We start from the raw sequence: 24,626 nt of genomic DNA, 5'->3' as shown, positions 1-24,626 counted from the left end.
CGTATATTTCTGTCTTTTCTCTCTCTTTCTCTTAAACACACATGCACACACATATATGCATTAAATGAAATACTGAAATGTCATAGGGTTACAGATTGTATAACACTGTAAAGATAAAGTCCAAAAAATATTAGTATCAATATTTATAAGATTATCCTAAGCAAATAAATTTGGAGTATTCTTTTTACACATTTCAATTTTATGTTCAATTTATGTGCTAGTAAGCAATATTTATATTTACTTACATCTATTTTGCCAAACAATAATTTTTGTTGTAATCCCACAAAATCTAACTCAGAATTTCCATTCATATATATATATATATATATATATATATATATATATATATATATATATATATATATATATATATACCCCGCCCCTTATTTACCTCCTTTTGTCTGATTTACGTTTTTAAACATTGAGTTAGAGCGATTGAAAAACGAAAATAAGAACAGAAAAATTATATATATTTTAGAAGTGTATTTTAGTTTCTTTTCGTTGTCAAATTTTCTTTAATAATATATGGTTAAACTATATAGGAAAAAAATCTCAACAATACTGCGCTCAGTATTATTCAAAGGTTTTATAAAATTAAGTACCCATAAAAATCTTTTATATATAATCTACAAGCATCACGTATATGTGTTGTGCTTAATATCCATGTATTTTAACAAAATTACGTCCGTATTTTTGTTACTTTTTCTGAGCGCAACACAATCTTCCTTTTTTGAAATTTTAGTTGGTGCCTTTATATATCGCACGGATCCGAATTTTTTCTCTTTTATTTTCCTACATTTTTTTCTACATTTTTTTTCTACATTTTTGCTGTTTTTTACTAATTGTTTAGTCGCCGCCGCCGCCGCCGCCGTCTCATAATGTGTCATTTTCCGCCATTGAGTCACAGGCATTTCTCCATCGCTCGATTATAGATATCGAATCGATAACATAAAACTAAAACTATAAAAAAAGTGTTCGGTTGCGGTTGGAGCATGGAAGATGTTGGGAAAAGGGGAATAGGAGCCGTGGAGAATGATTGATAAATCGATACGGACCGGGGCTGTCTGTTCCGGCTGTCAACATGGCGAACGCTAAACGGTGAATGCTATTGATCTGTCTCTTCAACCGCACCACCTCCGTGCTTCGCCATTATTACTGCAGTCTGGACGTCAGTGCAAAACACTTTGATCTCACTCCTCGTCTACCTCCCCGCTCTGTCTCGCTCCCGCCCCTGCTCTCATATATATTCTGTCCGGCATTGCCCGACCGTAAAATACGCTTAAATATAATATTTTTGTTATGCAGATTTCGTCTTGATTGTTATCATAGAGCCAATTCTCTATTGATTATTGTATTGTTGCCACATCTAAGCTGATGCAGCAACCACCAGTCTCCCCCTCTTGGATAGGGTTCAAAAAAGGGTCTCCAATCTAATATATCCCACTTTCTCAAATAAGCTCCAACCCCTGTCCTATTGCCGCAATGTTGCATCTCTGTGCCTGTTTTACAAATATTTAATGGAATGTGCTCTAATGAAGTCGTTGCATTTGTGCCCCCCTCGATGTACATATCCCCGACAAACCCGTTTAGCTGCAAAATCACGCCCCTTCACTGTTGAGGTGCATTTATGCCAGAAACTTTCTACTCTAATATCTTCTTTCTCTAGACCAGCTAGATCTTGGAATTCCCTTCCTGCTACCTGCTTACCTGACTACTGATATGCAGTTCAGATGTAACGTAAACCAACATCTTGTTAATATCTTTCTTAAGCATGATCCCAATTAGAAGCCTCTTACGTCTAAGTGACGATATGCCTTGTTTGAAATGAAGGTGTATATATATATATATATATATATATATATATATATATATATATATATATATATATATATAGTCATTTCTGAAATTAAAAAATGACTTGTGCCATAAGATAGATTCGAAACTAGAATAGCGGTATTCGCTAACATATGACCTAAGGACACATGGACATCAAAACTTTAAAAATTAATGCGGTTAAATATATCAATGTATATTTGCGCATGCGTGAAGGATATAAATTAAGTCGTCTTAGGCCTGCCAAATTCCAATTATTCAATTGTTGACACGTTAGCAGCTATCATTTTCCGACTAAAAATCTAAATCGAATTCATTTCACAGGTTCAAATACTCCATATATCTAGTCTCAAGGCTGTAGACCAAAACTCTTGACATAATAGTTTGGTAGAGACTATTCCGCACACGTGCGCGCACACACGCACACACACACACACACACACACATACACACACACACACACACACACACAAAAGTCACTTCCATATATTATTCGAAAAAAAAAGAATAAAAATATATTTTAATGTTGTAAACGCAACGCATATTTGTTTTTATTCTTACTGCTTTCGTTTACAAAATGTCAGGTCCAAAATTTTTATCACATATTCTTAAATATTTTACTTCTCTGTTATTTCTTCTTTTAGGGGCTGGGGGCGATGAAAAACTGAGGGCTTTTTATTCCATTAATTGGTTCCCTCAGACCATTTTCTTTAGGATCCACAATTCATGTGGAAATTGATTGCACCATGTTTATTTTTAATTGAAAAAATTAATTACGGAATTCCACCCCGTAATGTTAAGAAAGCTATATGAATGCGGTAGAACCCCGGGATACGGCATAAAAAATTAGCAACAAAATACAGTACAGTATATAATACACATGTATATAATCAAATAACACCGTATGTCGGGGTAAATACCGCAACCAGGGGACGGGAAAACATCGTATAACACATCGTAATATAAAAAAAAACGTATCCTAGGGTCACCGTATACCGGTGTTCTACTGTAGTCAATTATTTATTTTCAGTTTAATTATGTACTACTACCACCACTACTACTGCTACTACTACTACTAACATGCTTATGTAAGGATGTATGTAGGAGGGGGCAGTATTGGGTATCCGAGTGTTCGGGGGGGGGGCGAAAAAGATAGGAAAACCCTGCATTAGATAGTGCTGACGATGCCCTGGTTTCCAGTACAATGACCAAGACATAGAATTTCATCATCTTGTCTGGTAGAAAGTTAACACAGATGTATGGTACTTTACCTTCCCTACACAGGGACACCCAAGATCAGTTTATAGTGGCGCACTTTCAGCAGATACGAAATTTGCTGTGGTCGGCTTTATTGGCATTCTCCAGCATGGGCGCTTCTTCAGACGACCGACAATAAATCAACCCAAACTCTTAGAGAATGTAATGCTTGAAAATATGGTTTTTGAGACGGTTAGAAAAAGATGCTGCATTTTGATCTGGGCAGAATGTTGGAGAGCACCTGTCGTGTTAGGTATGTGTCTTTCGCGGCTGTCGATAATCAACCGACCAGAAGAATAACAATCCACACTCCTGCGCTTCGTGTGATATGATCAATATTCCCAGGTGAGTATAATTACCTGAGAATAACACACCTGTGCCATGTACACATCGATTAAATGAGGATACAATCGATAACTACTACTATTACTACTAAACGGTGTTTTTAAAACTGGTCCAAAGTTTTGGTACTTTAATTACAAAAATAGAACATTATTTAATCTTGCCACCAGAGTAGTTTCAGCATTAAGATATAACACATCTATTTTTTGGGTCAACTTGACCGGATCCGAAGAAATGTACTATTTAGCTAAAGCAATCTATTAATAGGGCTTCGGAATTCACCCTGAGTTCTTGTTGAACTGTCCTCTTAATTAATCAAATTAATAACAATTTTTTACTACTAACGATTACTACACTATTGTCCCAATGGCTACCGTACACAAATTAACTCTTATCCTCGAGTGGCTTCCGGGGTTTGATAAATGGTGACTCCTTTGTTAAATATACAGGGTGAGTCACGGGAAACGGATTTTTTTTGTTTGTTTGTTTTTAAAGAAAAGCAATTCAAAATTAATAACCAACTAAAACAAAATTTAACGTAAAAGATAAACAAATAACAACAAAGTAAACGGCATCTTAAGCAGGTTTAAAGAGTACCTTCCTCACTCCCTATGCCTTACTCAAGGAGAGCAAGGAGCGTTCTAAAAACACCCATTTCCCGTGACTCACCCTGTATATAAACTGTAGAAAAGCCGAGTGTCATTAAAAAAAAAAAAAAATGATAATCTTAAATAAGGGTTTTAGAAATATGTCGCCTATGTTTTCCTTCACATGAACCGGAAAATCTACGTTAAGTAGCTTTAAAATATCACAAGCTTTGTCAACAACAGAAAGCTGGATTGCGAGCGGGGTTCGATACTGGTTGTGGAATTTGAAATGTTTTTCTTTTATGGTAGTTCTTTCACTATTTTTATTTAATCTATTTATAAATTCATCATTATTATATTTATTTTATTGAAAAATTTTGTTAATTTTCGTTTGCATTTTATTATTTTCATTCACCCAAACAAGACATATGGTCACCAAAATGAAAGGAGACATTTTAATAAGGGCCCGATTTGCAGAGCAGAGATTTGAAGTTAGACAAGCAAAGTGTTTGCATTAAGTTGAATTTTCTGCATGTTGGTATAGTCGGGAAAATAAGGAGCAAGGTTAGAATTCTAAAGGGAAGTAGTCCGGAGAAAGATGCTAATAAAGTAGAAACTCCCCCGCAATTATACTGGTGACATTTTGATGCGACAGGAGCTTGTGTTATTTTTATTTTAAAACATTAGCGGAGGTATGCACTCTCTTGGTACCATTTGAGTTTTGTACTGTGAATAAAAAATGCGCACCGTTTGTCGTTTGTCGTTTGGTGTGTATGGAGGCGGGGGGACATGAAAAGAAACGCAACCCGGTAAAGAAAGAGTACGGTCGGTACGAGTCTTCATTAAAAAAAATAAATAAATAAGATAACAACAACAAACAAACGTTGTGGGCGTCTCCGTCGTACGGGAATAAAAGAAGCTTTTGTTAGCAAACAAGAAAATAAAAAAGAAAAAGAAAAAAGAAGTAAGAATAAACAGTCACGCGTGGGAGACGAAAAACTACTTGGCATGTTATTTGTACGGCTTTACTAGGTCGCTAATAAAGAAGGGTGGTTCAGGGTGTATAATGGAGAGGACTTGGGTACATTGGGCCGGCTTGTGCTGGCTTAAATTAATCCTCTCCAATGATTTCATAAGGCACATCGTGATTTTTGTGCGTTCTTTTAATCTTTGCCCATTTTCTCTCTTTATATATATATATATATATATATATATATATATATATATATATATATATATATATATATATATATATATATATATTCCGAATTTTACTGGGTTTATATAATTTAAAATTTAGTAATCGTTCATAATGTTTGAACATAATGTTCGACATAATGTTTGAATTTGTCCGACTAGTCTTGAAACAAATGTAACTAACGTTGAAATACACTTTTTGTTGCAAGCAATCCATTCTTTAATGTCTTTAATGTCTTGATTTTTGTTAAAACTAATATGAGAGAGACATCGCTCCAGACTAGACATGAAGCCACTTGATTTAAAGAGCTAAAAAATAGTATTTATGGCCAAAACATTGCCAATGATAAGTGTAAGATGGGTTAGATTCTGACCCAGAAAACAGCAATTATTCCTCCTTTGTCAGAAATACCGTCCATGGAATATGAGGACTAAAGGCCAAAATAATGCCGATATTTTACCGAACGCCCACTTTTTACTCCTTTGTTTACGAAAGGTGGAATATCGGGTATTTGTTTGCGGCAAATTGAATTGAAAAGGGTAGGCAGCGAGATGTTCAAAATTCTAGGAAAATTTGTATTGTGTTGCCAAAGCTCAATGGCGGAATATAGACTTAATCGCGCTCGCGTCACATTATTGCAAAAAGCTCTTTTGGGTGTTTTTACAACAAATCGAAAATGTGGTTAACAGAAAAATCTTACCAAAAGTAAGGTAAGTTACATACCTAGATATGTTTTTAGTGATTTAACTTATTTTAACGTGTTTATTAAGTTCGAATACTGCCGAGTGCTTAACGTAAACCGAGAAGATGGCCGACATGAAGTTGGCATCTTTAGAGTCTCAAAAATCGCTCAAAACTTGAAAACAAAACAAAATACCAATAGAAATCAACTGAATAAATGTCACGGTGATGTTTATTGGTTATGAATATGATTGTACCACTTTTCTGGTTTGTTGTCTATAGTAAAAAAATAAAAATAAAAAAAAGATGTCAGAATAGTTTTGGCTTTATTATCTGCGTCGGTTAAAATATCCGGTATGAATTGGCCTTTTAGGATCAAAGTCTAGTATCTGTTTTCTTGCTCAATCATTGAGAAACGATGACCAGATTGATCCTGATTATTTTGTCATCCGTTCAGAGTTCCACCTTTTGAGTGCAACTGGGTTTCATACCAACTGACGATTTTGTTCTCATTAAAATCCGACATTGTCTCTAACTCGCAAGGATTCAAATAAATTAGGAGCAGGTATCTAACCTTTCCACTGTTGGGTATGGGGGTTTCCGGTTGAGATCAAGGTGTAGTTTCTGGTGGAATGTATCGAATTTCGAAAATATCTTTCGAAAGACGATGTCGCCTCTCATGCACACAACGGAATGCACACAACAAGACAACGGCGACCACTAATAATAATAATAATAATAATAATAATAATAATAATAATAATAATAACATCAAGAACAACAAATCTTATGAAGATAAAGGAAATACGGTAGATAATCATCCTTTTCATCTTCCCGAAATGAAAAAGTTCGTGAGGAAGAAGTGGGGTGGTTATCGAGGGGGACCAAAGTATTTCAGTTTATTAGTCACTCTGTTGCCCCCTCCTATAAACAGTTTTTTTGTGTTTTTGTTCTCCCCCCACCCCTCCACCCGCGTACCCCCGCCACGTATTATTTTTGAAGCTTTTGTTGCTGTTGTTGCTTTTGTGTATATACTGGCATTTCGTAGCTCAAAGCGCATCGAGGGCGAAGGTGTATTTCGATATTTTTTTCCGATTTCTTTGATTGAATTTTTTTTTTTTCCGTCTTTTCCGAATTCAACGTTTTCTTTCCTAAATTTCCCGCCACAATTCATATATTTCTCTTGATTTCATTCCAGTTTTCTAAACTTTTGGCTGCCGTTCTCCTTTCAATTACTCTTTTATGGTATTATCTTACACTCAATGCCCATATATATATATATATATATATATATATATATATATATATATATATATATATATATATATATTTGTATGTGTGTGTTTTTTTTTATTTTATCAGTTTGTTAAAGTTCGAGAAGGGCATCCTACCGGATATCAAACCTGCTATTTATTCCAATCGAAAGATATTTTTTAAAGATTCTGACTGTCCATTTACGTGTTTTTGTACTTGGTTCATCGGGTATATTTACCAGGTAGTTTCTTATATTCTTTTTCATGAGTCCAGTTGCTCCTATGATTACTGGAATGATAGATCTAAAAATTCCAGTTTCTTTTCATGTCATAATAAAGTATTTCTCATCTTTTCCATCTCAGCTCTATTAAACCCAGCATCATTGGGGACACTAACTTCTAAAAAAACTCTGTCCCGTGGGGAGGCATTGTAAATAGGTACTATGTATATGCATGTGTGTGTGCATGTAATATATATATATATATATATATATATATATATTATGTGTGTGTGTGTGTGTGTGTGTGTGTGTGTGTGTGTAACTTCTTTGGGGCCTAAAAGCTACAAAAAAAAAAAAAAATGAGCGCACACTCGTATGTGTGAAAAGAAAAGAAAAGCTAGATAAACTGGCGCCGACGAAAGAAGAGAAGGAGAAACTTATATATCGATAGAAAGAGTGTGTATGAAAGAGAAGTTCATATTTGTTGATGACGCCAATCGTCGTCACGTTCGTCTGGTTCTACTTAAAAAAATATTCCAACTGCTGTGGGCGATAAAGACACACACGCATACACACACACACACACACATATATATACATATATATATATATATATGTATATATATATATATATGTATATATACACGATCAGAGAGATGCGCGTGCGCGCACACACATGCCTACAGATAAAGAGACATTGAGGGGCAGGTAGGGGTGGGATGAGAGAGAATGGCGACATCCAAACTACGCGGAGATAATGAACAGATATAAAACAAAAGATAGAAAAAAATGAAATCGTTGCGTCGGTTCGGGACGTGGGTGGAGGTGTATCCTAGCCGACCGGGGAAGGATGAAAGGTGGGTAGAAAAGAAATAGAATAGAGCTAAAAAAAAAAAAAAAAAAAAAAAGAATAATAATAATAATACAAAAGAAAAAAACGAAAACATCCGAAGAAAAAAGCGTGATTGCCGGGATGGATCAGGGCAGTCGGGGGGGGGGGGCACGAATGACGTCATTAAAACGGATACGAGAAACGGAGACTGTTATGCGATTAATAGCAGAGCTGAGAGGTGGGTGGATGGCAACTGTTCTCTCTCTCTCTCTCTCTCTCTCTCTCTCTCTATATATATATATATATATATATATATATATATATATATATATATATATATATATACAGACACACATTGTGTTTCTGTTTAAATATTTTTGTAAACATAACTATCTATTTCAAGGTATTTGCTGCATATTTATATTCAACGTATCAATAAACAGCATTTCAATTTAAGTATTAATATTTTTATTTACAATACGACTGTTTGTTATTTGTTTTTTTTTTTTTGTTTTGTTTTTTTAGGGGGGTAATGACTTGATAAAAGTAGGTAAGTTGAGAAACAATTAAATATATGCGGGTCAAAAGCAATTGCATACCGCAAGAGTGTTTTAAGCTTAGGAAATTCGGGGACGTGTTAACCGCCTTATTTGCTTATTTGCACGGTGCATTTGATATAACCGAGATAGTAGATGTATTTAATATTTCGAGAACAGTATCTCTTTTTCAATTAGAACGAAGCCAAAACAATGTGGTAAAATGTCTTTTTTGTTTATACGTCACATCACTTCAAGATCCGCTTTCCTACATTGCTATACCTTTTTTATGATCTCACATATTTGTTTAGCAACAATGTTTCAAGCAAACTACTACTACTAAAAAATGCGGTCTCCATGTGTGTCTTTTCTTTTCTTTTTCTTTTTGTTTTTTTCGGGAGGGTGCCTATCAACATTGCGATAAGTAAGTTTTTCTTTATTCTTTTGTTTTTGCAGATTTTATAAGATTTCGATTTCGTTTTATCAACATTTTTTATTCACCAGTTTTTTTTTTTTTTTTTTTTTTTTTTTTTTCATTTTAAGAAAATATTATCCATCTTTTTTGTTGGGAGTCATTTGTCTCTGAGTTGTTTTGCGATATTCTACTAATTAATGGAACCTGTATAAGACGAGACGTACTCCATAAACTAGAAATAAAATATCATGGCTTCTGGTTTGGGATGATAACCAACGACACACACACACACACACACACACACACACACACACACACACACACACACACACACACACACACACACACACACACATGTGTATAATGTATATATATATATATATATATATATATATTCTTATTTTTTGGATATCTTTTCGAATCTCCTGAGTGGTCTTTTTTATTTCAATCGGCATGTTATACAAAATGTCGCCCAAAAGTTGTTGTTCAGCCATATTATACTCAAGTGCGAAAAGATATCCAGAAAAATCGGAAAAAAGAATAACTGTTGTGTTCAATCATATGTGTTTGAATAGTGACTTGCTGGAAAAATATCCAAATATATATGTGTGTGTGTGTGTGTGTGTGTGTGTGTGTGTGTGTGTGTGTGTGTGTGTGATTGAATTAAATAGAAAGAAAGTGACAACATATAAACTGGCAGTTAATTGCTTTCGAAATATTTCACTCACGTGATTGTTACTTGGTTTTGGGTAAATATTTGCCAGTCCCAGGTGTTGTTGTCTTTTTTTTACCAAAAGTAAATTTACATATTTTCTACCATAAATCTCCAGCGCTGTTTCATCAATATGAAAATCAATATCGTATAAATATTTGAGATGCTGAATGACGATAAAATCAAATGTTCACTCTTTGTACAAAGTCGGTTCATGTTTCTTTTTTTGTTTTTCAGAACCGTTGTCGCTTGGCAGAGAAACGAGTTGATTCCCGTGACTCCCCAATGAGGGATGACAGATGTCTGACCGGAGGTCTTGTTGAATGGAAAGCGGAAGAGAATCTCTGCCATTCGAAATCTCCGTCAAATTGTCAAAAATCGTGTGATGAATCTGACAATTCCTCAAACGATTTGGATCGAAAATCCCTTAAACGATGCAGGTCAGTTGAAACTATCACCACTCTCATTACGAGGACAACAGCATATTCTTTTCATTGTTCTGACTCTCGAGTAGATATCCGACACAGTTAATCAATCGAGAACCACATCTCTCTATATAAAAGCATATAAGATATCAACGAGTTAAAACAATGAAAAGAATATGCTGTTGTCATAGCCATATTCATTACATAAAACATACATCCAATGTTAAACTAACGCTAATAAAAAAAAAAATAATTAACATGAGCAGCATTTAATAAGACCCACTTTTCCTAGCGATAAAGCAATGAAAATTTTCGCAGTTATTATTCTTAATCTAGATATGTTATGCATTTATCTAATAATTTAATGTATCTCTGGGGGACCATTTTTGTAGAACACATTAGTTTGGTCATGAAACCACAACATGACTTCGGAAGTCAAGACTACATCATCTGAGAAAGTCTTTCCTTTCAAAGACAGCTTTGTTGGAAAGAGGTTAGGATAGTAGGATGGATGAGGTAGGATTTCATAGCCAAACACTAGTGCTTCTGACCTTGCAACGTGGAGGGGGATACTTTGGCTGATCTTGCCCACGTCTTGGTTTTTAATGGGCCTCGTAAATGTATTTTATTGCGTTTGTTTTAATCTGAAAGTCTTATTTTGATTTGCTAAACTTTATGAATAATGCCCAATTACAATTTGGGTAGGAGAAAAGAAAATGAACTGTTAAGGCCTAGTACCGTATTTGGCTCTGGGCAAGCTATACTGGCTTCCTCCAAAAGAGAGAGTTTACAGGGAATATCAAATTCATAAGCGATTGCTTGAATAAGAAAACCACATACAGTTACTAGCGCTCTTAAATGATAACTATCTTGTATTGCTCAGGTTCAATGTTAATAATCTGATGAGATCCAGTGTTTATGCCATATATGTATATATATATATATATATATATATATATATATATATATATATATATATATATAGAGAGAGAGAGAGAGAGAGAGATAGTAGAACCCTGGGATATGGCATTAAAATTAGTAACAGAATACAGTACAGTATATAATACACATGTACATAATCAAATAATAAATAACACCGTAAGGTGGGGCAAATACCGTAACCAGGGTCCAAAAAAATGTTGTATTCCACATCGTAACCTGATGATGATACTCTGATGAGTTGTAGATGGCGAAACACGTGTCAGTGGATAACTATATTGTAAAAACAATATATACGCCGCTCGCCATGTGGGGGTAGCAAGTTGGTTAAAGGGAAAATTATCCCCCAACTCGCATTTAGGTAAAAATGCTTTTTCGTAAATAATTGAATTCATTCAAAACGTATAACAAAAACAAAAACAAATAACATCTATCTATGTGTATATATATATATATATATATATATATATATATATATATATATATATATATATATATATATACACACAAAAGCAATTATTGATATACCACTTCATCTTTTCTGTCCTTAATCAGTATTTTCTAGATTGTGGCAATTTTAATTTCTATATTTGTATTTCAATCCAGAAGGTATTTTTCGAGGAGCTGAATTCTCCCCACATTTAAAACCAGCCATGTGTCTAAATCTGTTCTTATATGGAGACAATTAATATAGGACCCAACAACAGCAACGTCATTTGTTTTAGTCTACTCAATACTTGGTTCCCCACAAGGGCAAAGTTAAACACAAGGTGGTTTTTAATTTGGGACTAGCCAACTCCATAACAGAATGCAGTCTGGATGGAACAAAAATAATCTTGGCATGGATATAATGCTGGCTGTTTTCAAACCTAATTTACATTATTTCGAATGCTGTCTGAAAACACTAAATTTTCTACATTATAATAATAACTAGCAGGGCTACCCGGACCGTATAAACAATGAAAAAACAAAAGCAGATATTGAACATATGTTTTATTCTTAGGGGAGAGGAATCTTTCATCTCAAGTTTTAGCGTTAATGACAGGTTTTTTTTGGGCCCCCCTCGAAGATAACTGATCAGTTGACCAACTTCTAGTGGTCCGTTTGACGTGAAATTTCGATATTTGTCATCCGGGTGATGGGGCTTCGATATGATACCAAATTTGTCAAGTTTGGTTCCGTCTTTCAAAAGTTTTAGCGTTACAAACAAACATACATACATACACACAGACGTTTGGCTTTTATATATATAGACTAGCAGGGCTACCCGGCGTTGCTCGGGACCGTATAAACAATGAAAAAACAAAAGCAGATATTGAACATATGTTTTATTCTTAGGGGAGAGGAATCTTTCATCTCAAGTTTTAGTGTTACAAATAAACATTTGTCTTTTATATATATAGATAATGACAGGTTTTTTTGGGCCCCCCCTTGAAGATAACTGATCAGTTGACCAACTTCTAGTGGTCCGTTTGACGTGAAATTTCGATATTTGTCATCCGGGTGATGGGGCTTCGATATGATACCAAATTTGTCAAGTTTGGTTGTGTCTGTCAAAAGTTTTAGCGTTACAAACAAACATACATACATACACACAGACGTTTGGCTTTTATATATATAGAAGAAGAAGAAGAAGAAGAAGATAAGGATCCCTACTTCTGCATTTATTGACTCGCAGTTTCAACAATTTTCTAGGGTGTGCTCGGCCGATGATGGGATTAACCGGAAGTGGTTGATCGCAAAACGTTAAACCCTCCACGAGAAAATTATGATGTTAAACAAGAAAACATGGAAATACAATAAATAAAATGATAAAAAATGTATTTTTGTCCCAACCATAACCACCCTAACCCTAACCCTAACCATAACCACCCTAACCTGCACGATTAAAATTATTTTTTTTGTTTTTTCCAATTCATAAAAAATAGCCTTAATAGATTCAGACAAGCGCATTCATAAAAAAACAAGTGCAAAAGAGATCCAGATAATTGCACTTAAGAGAACAATGAGGATAATAAAAAGAGCTCTCGGTTGGTTTCAATAAAAAGCAGCGAAACGTTGGCAGCTGGTTTGGCTACCCCATACCCAGCGTTACAATCTTCAAAGGAAGAAAATTAAAAAAAAAAATTGAATAACGCTCAGCCGACCAGTTCCGGTTATTTCCATCAACTGCTGAGAAAGCCAGAGCCAACTTCATGGAACCGGGGGTTGGTAAATGTAGAAGCACCTAATAATCTTATTTAATTTTTTAAACCTCTAAAAAACATTACATATTTTTCAAGATTATTATGATGCTCTTTTATTTAGTAGTTTAATGTTATTTTTTCTTATGTGGATTTTCACCTCCTACACTCAAGATGAGAACATTAATCTGATTCAATTAAATAATACAAATATTCCGTATCTCAAAAATTAAAAACTCGATTTTCCTCATTTTTTTATTTTGTATTGATTATTATTTTCATTTTCAATAGTATTGATTAATTATTGTTTTTATTGTGAATAGTATTGATTAATTATTGTATTAATTTTTTAACAGTCCACTGCGTGAATCTCGGCTGAACAATATCATTGACCAATTAAGGACGACCCGTGAAAAAGAAGGCCTGCCTCCAAGTGATGATGAAGATAACCGTATACGATCAAAGAAATGCAACGATCTTTCTCTAACCAATGGACATAATGAATCGTCAGGTTAGTATTATTTGAAAGTTCTTTCGCAGACCCACTTTTTTTTTTACACTAAATTCATTCTTTAACGACTCAGTTCTTTTTTTTTAATAAACTTTACTTATTATTAAAATTAACCTTTATGACGTTTATTTAGAATTAAACCATTTTTTTCTAAACACAAAATACAGAAGACTGTTTTAAAACTGAACAAAGATGTCATATTCCAAAAATCATGTAAATGGATGTAGTTGTTTTTTTTTTTACTAAGAAAATCAAATTTTATGAGGAAGGGATACATTGTTTTGATTGGCGATGTTTTATAAATGAGGAGATAACTCAATTTCAACTATCGAAATCAAAATCAGCCTAATAATGGCTACAATTCCCTGTCAAAAATCATTAAAAACTATTTTCTATATAAAAAATTTGTTTGGTATCTTTGTTCAGCTACTTACATCATTAATATGTTTCAGCAAATTTTTCTTTTTTAATCCTAAATCCGTACCAACTTTACAAAAAGAAAGCAAAATATTTAATTAAGTCATGCCAAAACAACAGAATAGATATTATGTGATAAAGAAAAGAAAGAAAGAAGCAACCTTAGTGGAAGTTTATGTCCCCAATTACATGCCGAAAGCATAGTATAATTTTGACTTCAGAGGGACAAATACCAAGTCTCCATTAATATATATATATATATATATATATATATATATATATATATATACGATTGTAGATAATTTTCTATATTAATTGTGTTATTTTATAACTGAATAAGCTGGATTAAATCTGAAACCCTTTTTAGCATAGATATGTCAAATCCATATTCCCCTACTGTTTCAACCTATACACACTAGTATGTTTAAGATTTAGGGCGACCATCACACACACATATAAATACTATTCTTTCTTGTTTTCCATTACCTCTATCTCGATCTTTAACCCTGTACCCTTTCCTATTCATTTCTATATCTAAACACAGACTCAAATCCGCACCACTATTGAGTCTTATTTACATACAACCAAATCTTATTTTTCACAACATTTGATGGAACCTCCTGATATTAACTCCCTGTGATGTGGAAGACCTTATATTTTCATTGCAAACTTTGCTTTTGCATAAGCTGTATCACCTGATGAGAACTCTAGTTACTGTTGACTAGCTGATCGAAACATGCTCATGACTGTGTAGCAAAATAATATTGCTTATGTAAAAGCAAATAAAGAGTATATATATATATATATATATATATATATATATATATATACACACTTTCTATTTCATTAAAAGCCGAAATGTGATTGTTTATATGGGGAAAATCATACAATAAAGCCGGTCAAGAAAAACTAGTAAAATATTTAAACTGATGTATCTTTTTTGGTTTACTTTTTCAGAAAATATCAACGGTTTATCTGCAGATCACAAGAATGGTTCGTTCACTGATTGTGTCAATGATGAGAATCAGTCTTTAGCGAAAAGCCACGAGTCAACCACTGTGAACCGCCCAACACTTCCGGAAGATGTGAGCGGCAAACGTGCAAAACTTGAGCTTGACGCTATCGAGAAAGATGCGATGAAAGAGGACACAAACGATGTGAATGACGCAACTTCCCAGAACAAGAGAGGTGCAGCTGACGACTCCGTCAAAAGAAACGATGACGACACCACTCATTCAGCTGAACTAGAAAAGTGCGAGAATGGTAGTGATGCCGACGATGATGCTGATGATGATGAGGTAGATGTCACATCGAACGACGATGAAGATAATGAAACAGATGCTTCAACCAGATTAAAACAAGAGGAGTCGATGGAAGAAGAAAAATTAAAGAACAAATCGATGAGTCAGCATAACTCATCAAAAGTGGAAGTGATGGAAACTTCTGAGAGAAAACCAATGGATGCTTCTCTACAGGATAAGCATACAGACTGTAAACCGCGTTTGGGAGTCGAAGAATGCGAAGCATGTGATGCAGCTATGAAAATAAAAACGGACGTAAATGTCAAGGCAGCAATGATGCATATGACAGGTGCTGATATCAAAGGTGCCCCCAAAAGTGTAAAAGAAGAGTACGAAATAAAGAAATCACCAATTGGTAATGGTATGAGAACTCCTGAGAACCAATCACAGGATTCTCGTGAAGAAGTGTCAGATATTGCACAGAAAATCTACCGCGAAGTCAGCGATCAAAAACACTCTACAGACCTGAACAATTCACATCCGCAACGGAATATTGCTGAAGAAATCTATCGCGAATGTCGAGAAAATAAATCTCTTGATGGAACCTCACAACACAATAACAACAACAATAATAACAACAACAATAATAATAATAACAATAACCAAAGTCACAATAACAACCACAAAGATATAAAACTCTCCCCGAATACAATTTATGCGGGTAAGCATGTTAGTCCTCCGCCACGAAACATTGCCGAAGAGATCTACTTGCAATCAAAATCCGAAGCATTGCTACGTGAGTGTAAAACTGATTGCAAAAAGGAGATGTGTTGTAATGTGGCTTACAAGGAGTCCTCTCCCTATGTCCGAAATATTGCACAGGAGATATATCGTGAAGGCCATGAAAAGCGGCAGACAGAAGAGAACCTCCTTCATCACCATCGGAAGCTAGCACAAGAGATATATCGCGATCAGGAGTCAGATGGGATCTACCATCATCATGCGCACGGACAGCAGCACCATTCACCAAAAGAGACTAATGGTGGCCGACGGGACATTGCCCAGGAGATTTACCGTGAAGTCCGAGGTGAGCATCTCCATGGTCAACAAAACAAAGTCAACACGACGGCTTATCCGCAGAAAAATACCATGTCCCTTGACACAAGTAAAGACCGACATCGAGACCATTCAAGCGGACAACGTGATATTATCAAATCTGAAAAAACGCGAGACTCGACGACAGGAAGCAGCAACACTAAAGACTCCCACCACCACCACAATCATCATCACCATCATCATCAAAAAGACAGGCAGCGAGATGGTAGTAAGGAAAAACATTCGTCAGCAGAGTCTTCACCAAAGGTCAAATCGAATGGACTTGAGAATAAGGAGGATAAACGGAGCCGGTCTTCAAGTCCGACGCGAGAAGCAAAAGAAAAAGAAAACGGAAAATACAGTGATTTCATGCGACTTCTGGCTGCGAGTCACTTACAGCCAAAATTGTAAGTATTTCCACAAAGTTTGGATGTATAATTTTTTAATGTGCAAAACTTATTGCTTAAATTTTAAAAGCTATTCAATTATATTTTAGTTAAGACAGATTCAATCATTATTACGTGCAATGTTTATTATGTCTTTAAAATTCTCTCTATCTCTCTCTATATATATATATGTACGTATGTATGTATATATATGGGTATGTGTGTGTGTATATATATATATATATATATATATATATATATATATATATAGTCTTTGAAGTTTTTAACATTTGAAACTATACAAAAAATTACTTTTTATCATTCGTTAAAAAACCATCTAGTCAGTAAGTCATTTAATCACCTGCAATCACTGCATCAACTCTCTCGAATTTACTATAATACCAATTTTTTTTATTTTTCAAGGGATCATCAGTTGTTTACCATGAAACACTGTTTCCGGGATTTAAATATATATATATATATATATAAAGGTTCTATAATTTAAGTTTCCTAGATGTAAATCCACTGAAACTCCTGTGTTTATCAAAAAGTGCCAAATGAATGAAGAGAATATGTTTATAGTATATTTATTCATACAAACATTATTGGCTACATAAGTGCATATATGTTTCTGCAGTACCGGTTTAAGAGAGACTATATCATTAGGCCTAATTTTGTGTGTGTGTGTGTGTGTGTGTGTGTATATATATATATATATATATATATAGAGAGAGAGAGAGAGAGAGAGAGAGAATGATAACATTTGTTAAATAAGTAATAACTATTATTTTATATCTTCATACACTCGATTTGCATGCTAGCACAATTATCAGTGTAGGAAATGAGAATTACTGTTAGTTGGGAGATTCTAAACCACTCAAAAAGTCACCCTTGACTTCGTCGACTGACATTCCAGCTCCAGGCTACCAGAAACTAACACAGGAATCGAAAAAAAATTAACTATCTATAAATGCCAAATCAGTGGGCCTAAATAGTAAACAGTCAGAGAGCATTCAAGGACAGGAAGTCAAAATATTGCATTTTACACTTAGGTTGATCACTTTTTTCCTAATTCTCTAAAAAGGGTGCAACTTTATGTTCTTGTTTGAGGAAAAAAATTAAATTTAGTATATATTTTACAATCTTTAAGAAATCAGATTTTTTTTGTAACCAAAAATTGTTAATTTATCAAGAATTTGAGTTTCATTGCTTTGTTGTCATAGAAGCAATCATTTTGCATGTAAATTCATGTGAAAGGAAACAAATTATCAGTTTATGTACATTCACAAAATAGAAATATTTTATCCTCGAAAGCAACTGTTATATAGTTTACTTTATTAATAACTAGTAGATGTACCCGGTATTCAATACAACATTAAATTTCTTTAAAAAAAAATGAAGTAAAAAAAAACAGCAAAAAACTGAGGCATGCACGTGCGAGTATTATGTTTTTTTTTAAACATTTGATTGCTTGAAAGTAAAAAAAAATACTCAAACTGAGATCGAAACCAAAACCTAATACAGTGAGTCAAGTACAATAACCATTCAGTCAGCTTGACACGATTTTAAAAATGTGTTTTCAAACCTCGTGAAACAGATGAGAAACAGATAAAAATCTGATGAGCCCCAATTTTGACCCCTTACCAGCCCTTTTTACCAAATGAAAACCAATTTAAAAGTCTTCCACATGTCAGAATACTCTATATACCAAATTTTAAGTCTATAGATAAAAGATTTGTTAAGTATATAGGTTGAGAAGTGTCCTTAAACACACACACACACACACACACATTTTCACTTTTATAAATATATAGATAATATTGATACTAATTTATTTCTTAATTTGTTTGCAGGCTTCCCCACATGAATGGATATGAGCAATATCTCCATCGGTTCCGGCCAGCCGAGACGGCAGCTGCTGCCCTTCACCCTGGATTTTCACCCTTGCTTCAAAATTGTATGTTGTATGGCCATCCTGCTTTTCTTCAGCGGGAACCGTGCTTCTTTCCTCAAGCGCTGCAGTTAGCTAGTCTTCAGGGCCTCCAAGGACAGTTCCTTTCCCCATTTGTATACCCTCCACGGATGCCTATGGAAGCCCCCCGCATGTTAGAACTCTTTAGACCCATGCCATACATGCCAGAAAGTTTGTTGACTCAGTGCAGCACACCGACCAGCTCAGCAACGTCGCCAACTTCACATTGCGTGCCATCGACAAATTCAAACACACACACAAACTCTCCATCCTCATCTTCTACGAACACTTCAGCTTCTTCTACTTCGTCGTTATCATCTTCCAGTTCTTCTTCTGTTTCCTCTTCGTCCACAAACTCCAATTCAACAATATCATCGTCCGGTGCACACAAGCGTTCCTCCACATCTGATGTTGATAAGGCGCTTGACCTGTCGACGAAACGCATCAAACTTGATTATCACAACCACCATCATCATCATCATCCCTCCGGCTTTCGACTAAATGGCAGCAGCAGCAGCAGCAGCAGCAATGCGTCATTGTCCAACAGCAAAGAAAAAAAAATTTCAAGTTCAAACACATGTAAATCCTCACCGTTAGGTTTGAACGGGATGAACATGAGTGCACATAACGGAAGCATCTCGGCTAAACTGGACGTTTCAAAGTCCAGTAAACACAATGAAGGACTTCTTTCCAAAGCGCATACCTATGCTGACATGAGTCTTGGTTGCACATGTACATTTAAAAAGGGCATTGTACCTCGGTATATACACCAATGGACAGTGAATGAAGTGTGCCAATTTGTTACACAATTAGATGGCTGTTCAGAATACACAGAAGTAAGTAACACTTAATTTTTCGAAAGATTTTGATAAAATATGAAGAGTTACTTTTGAAGCAAAAGCTTTGAATATTGATGTCTTCAGTGCTATTACATTTCATTCAATTTATTCGGCAAAAAATAAAGCAATCGTGCTATAATGCCATGTAGGGAAAGGATGGTAAATATTTACAGAGAAGAGAATAGTTGTGTTATTGCTGCATTTACTTCTTCACTTGGAAGTCTATTCCAAGGTCCAGGGATTCTGATTGAAAATGCAGCTCTCTTTCAGTTCTTCAAATGTTCATTTTACTTCGAAATTTGGAAAAACCACGTCTCATTTATTAGTCTTTTTAGAAGGAGATGGAATAATCAAGTTGAGACGCTTAGTTCTTCTCAAATCACCAAAATTAAACAACGTTAGGCCAATTCAGTACTAAATTGGGTGACTATTTGAGAATACAAGGTGCTGTGTGTGCTCTCTGCTTATCTCTGCATTGTCTCAGTTATTCTGGACTTCTCCCTGATACTGGAATCAAGTAGTACCGATTCAATAGAAATCTGGTTAAGGATTGCATAACGTTTGTTTCAGAATTAAATGCAAATGATCTATTAAGACATGGAAGATAACTGTGGACAGTTGATGGCACCAGAAAATTATGGCACATTATCCATTAAATGAGAGATCAATGAAAGAAAACCCTTTGTGACATTTTATCTAATCGAATTGTGTAGACTCTAAGGTGTCAATTATAATTGCCATATTTTCATTTATATATATATATATATATATATATATATATATATATATATATATATATATATATATATATCCTTTAGTGATAGTATTTATTTTGTTTATCATTCAATGTTTACTTATCAATATATGGCATGATCATGTTGGCACATTGGTTCCCATTAGATTACCGAAGTTAAGCAACATTGAGTCTAGTCAGTGCTAAAATGGGTGACAATTTGGGAATTCCAGGTTTTTATCTCAGCACTGTTTCCAAGCATCTTGGACTTCTCCTTGCCACTAGACTTGAGTAGTGCCGATTCAGGAGAGGTGAGGTTGGGGATTGCGCAATCCTAACCTCTCAATTACACATGTAGTTACCATTACAAGAGATATTCATTATCCTTAGAGACTGAATGGAGGCGTTAATACATATCTGATCGTTAGTGAATACTCTTGCTCGTGTTTTTAATTTTTCTGATAATTAATTTGTGTTACTCTTTCTTTCCAGGTTTTCCGGGAAAACCAAGTGACCGGGAAGATGCTTCTGTCTCTGAATCGTGACCATCTCATGAGCAGTCTCAGCATGAAAGTAGCCGCAGCTTTACTCCTTACAGAAGCCGTTGCTATGCAACAGAAGAAAGAAACCGCCTATAAGATGTGCAACTATTGTCAGCAAACGGCCAAGGAAGTTATCGTCTCCTCGTAGCACAACAGATATTCATTATCAATACGGACAATAACAAAACAAAATGTTTTTTTAAAGAAATGGAGAAAAAAAAAGTAATTAAAAAAAAATGTAATCAAAGATTGCATTAACAATTGCTTTCAAAACCCGAACATTTTTTGAGTTCGCGATTATGAACTTTTTTACCTCAAAAAAAGATTGCAATTTTTTTTTTTTTTTTGGAACTGAATATGACAGAATCTCCAATGTTTTATGAATAATGAAAATTCAGATGTTGTAAAACATGAAGCATAAAGACACATTTGATAATACAAATGACTTAAGAAAAAAACACAATGAAACAAATTTGTTTAGTTTGAAAAAAATCTATTGTTGGGCATATATACAGGGTGAACGACAAGCAGGTTGGCAGCATTTTTAATAGGTTTATGTATCAGTTATATTAATGCAATTCTTTATTATAACTATAGCCCTAACCTGTCCACTTACTTTTGGCACATATATGCACATATAAAATATTCAAGTGATTTTTTACTGACAAACTTCAAACTCCGGAAAAAGTTATGCAAAATTTTTGGACAATTCATACTCAATTGATTAAGGATTATAGATTTTATTGATTGCTTCATCTTTGGGGTCCGAATTACCATTTTTCTATCCAATTTAATGATTTGGGGATGCTTTACCTTTGGGAAAACCTTTTTCCAGAATAATGCTGTTCATTTTACAAGACGGGAGAGTAAAACAAAAGAAGAACTCTAAGAAAACTTATCACTTCAGATGATTTTATATGATTTTCTTGACGCATTTTGTGCAGTTTCATGTTCAACCTAATTCCAGAAAACAGATTAAACCTTTTGGCTTCATAAAAATCCATTAGAATCGTTAGTGGCAAAAGCCACGTTGGAATTTAAGATTCACGGAAAAGCCTATTTTTTGATCAGTTTTCTTACAAAAATCCTTCTGTTTTTTATTTTATTTCACCGGTGCAACACCTCAAGAACTGATTTTATTTGAGTTTCATTTCACGTAGGATGCAGAGTAAGAGAGATTACATAGAAAAATAAAATGCAAAAACTTTAGCCATTTTCTGAAAAAAAAAAAAAAAAAAAAAAGGGACAAATCTTAAACTTGAGTTCAATGAAAAAAGAAATCGTTTGATTGCAGTACTGGATCCAATTTTTTTTTTAATCTTGAAATTTTGATTATTTGAATTGATATTTCTGCTAGAACAGATTTTTTTTTTTATCCGTATGGCGAGGAGGAGTTGTCACATATTATCATGAATTACTAAATGAAAACTCAAAGAAAGAGCTATCAGACACAAATAAAATCTCCGAGCATCAGACATTAAAGACGAGAACATTAACTAAATTAGCAGCAGAAAAAAAGCATAAGATGGGGAGTTGCTAAGTGATTAACCACTCAAACTGTAAGCCTGGTTATCCAAAGTTTTAATCTCGTTCGTTCTAACCCACAGTTGACCATGTGTCTAATATTCTACAAAGGGGATAAATATAAAATAAGATGCAAAATATAAATTGAGGGTAACCTGCTATTTCATTCTTTGAAGTGATGAAACTAATCCTTACTTCAAACTATTATTTTGTTAATAGTCACCGAATGGTGATATTTAGGTAAAATAAAATATGTGAAATGCAGGTATTTAAATAGGATGACTGAAAAATAATTAGGTCTTTTGAAAAACCTATCAAATATCAATTATAAAAAAATAAGATTGATATTGTTTTCTTCATAAGGAAAATTGACTTAAAGTGATCAAAGAAAAAGAAAAAAATGCATTAACTTCAAGAATGTTGAACTACAACAACGCTTAAAGAGCAGTGTATGATTTGTAAAATAAAAAGCAAGTTCTGACCATGAATCAGAGCCGAGTGTATATATTTGTAAATATGAACTGAAACAAACAAAACATTTTCTGCATTTTTTAATACAAAAAAAACAATTCACGAAGAACGGCAAAAACATTGCGGTGGCTTCAAAGAATGAATGTTTAAAATTTTAAAACTTGCATTATTTAAATTTTACACCTAAAAACAGATAAATAACAATTTTCCCCATTCCCCAAACAAAAAGATATTCGGTGATAGCCTTCCTCTTCCACCCCTGTGAGGAACGTTGAAATATAAAAGTCTATTGTATATATATATATATACAGTCTTTTTTTTCTTATATACATGATTAACCTGTTGACTTTAGTTAAATAGTTTGGGTTTTTTTGTTTATTGTTTTTTTTTTAATTTTTTTTGTTAATAGTTTAAAATGTAAAAAAAAAATGAAACTGGTAAGAAATTACCAGAAAAGGAAAAGAAAAGGTGAAATAAAAATGTGGAATAAAAAATAACATTTTTGTTGATTCTATTTTTTCTTTTTAATTATTGTTCAGAAGAAAGTTTAAAAAGGAAGTGTGTGTGCGTGTGTGTGTGTGTGTGTGTGTGAAAGAACTATATGTGGCAACAATATTCCATGTGAATAATAGCTATGTAGAGATATTGAATACTAGCGTGATAAAGTGATCTCAGCTTCATTGCAGCAGCCTTAACAATGTCTTCTATGTATTTGTTCCAAACATGTTACTTGTGAATGAATGCCTGACTAATGAACTCTTATTTATAGTGTTATTAGCCATTGCAATCGATGGCTGAAAATATTGTTTCTAATTGTTGAAGGAAATTTACGGCTAAATTCCATATATCATTTTGTAAATAGATAATTGTGAAACTAAAATAAAATGGTGTGTGTGATTGGTAAATGTGAGTTCCTTTGACGGGAAATGTGCGATGGAACTCTCCGAGTGTTATGAGAAAAATATATTAATTATTTATGTAGAAAGATTTGGAATTTAAGAGAAAGAAAGAAAGAAAAAAAAAAAAAAGCCAGTTAACTTCATCCACCATTTTAGCAACAAATCTAAAAAGAAAATCGCACATTTTGCTACAATGAAACTACCATTCGTAAAAAAATTAGTTTAAATAGAAATAATACAAAAACCTGTTTGTATTATTTTTTTTGTTTTGTTTTTTTACACTTGTAAATTTTAGTTTTGAGGACAATTTTTTTTTTTTTAAAAGGTGGTCACCACTTATCAAGGCCCGGAAGCCACTCAGGGATAAGGGTTATTGTAATTACAGTACGTTAGTGTGAAGATTTAATAAAGTGTCTACTTAAGTGGGTGGTTTATCAGGAATTTGTTTACGTTGGACTTGAAGACATCCAGGTTGTAGTCAGGTTGGAAGCAGGCAGACAGAACAGAGTTCCACAAGCATGCAGTTCTAAGAAAGAAGCTTTGTTCATGGAATCTACGTTTTGATTTAGGCATAGATAAAGA

General features: G+C 34.0%; 1 protein-coding gene across 1 annotated transcript in view; it reads left to right on the top strand.

Moving 5' to 3' along the window:
* LOC145286314 (uncharacterized) overlaps nucleotides 1-23,642 on the top strand; it is a 58,882-nt gene extending 35,240 nt beyond the window's left edge. The window contains exons 2-6 of the mRNA XM_080135228.1: nucleotides 10,105-10,307; nucleotides 13,771-13,925; nucleotides 15,300-17,085; nucleotides 18,918-19,872; nucleotides 21,101-23,642. Of these exons, the coding sequence (XP_079991354.1) occupies nucleotides 10,105-10,307; nucleotides 13,771-13,925; nucleotides 15,300-17,085; nucleotides 18,918-19,872; nucleotides 21,101-21,298 (3,297 nt within the window). The 3' untranslated portion in view covers nucleotides 21,299-23,642. The remainder of the gene's footprint in view (nucleotides 1-10,104; nucleotides 10,308-13,770; nucleotides 13,926-15,299; nucleotides 17,086-18,917; nucleotides 19,873-21,100) is intronic.
* Nucleotides 23,643-24,626: the final 984 nt, after the last annotated feature.

The sequence above is a fragment of the Euprymna scolopes genome, chromosome 10 (assembly GCF_053919585.1).
Source record: "Euprymna scolopes isolate OS-2025 chromosome 10, ASM5391958v1, whole genome shotgun sequence".
Classification (NCBI taxonomy): domain Eukaryota; kingdom Metazoa; phylum Mollusca; class Cephalopoda; order Sepiida; family Sepiolidae; genus Euprymna; species Euprymna scolopes.
This window is presented reverse-complemented; position numbering and strand designations above follow the sequence as displayed.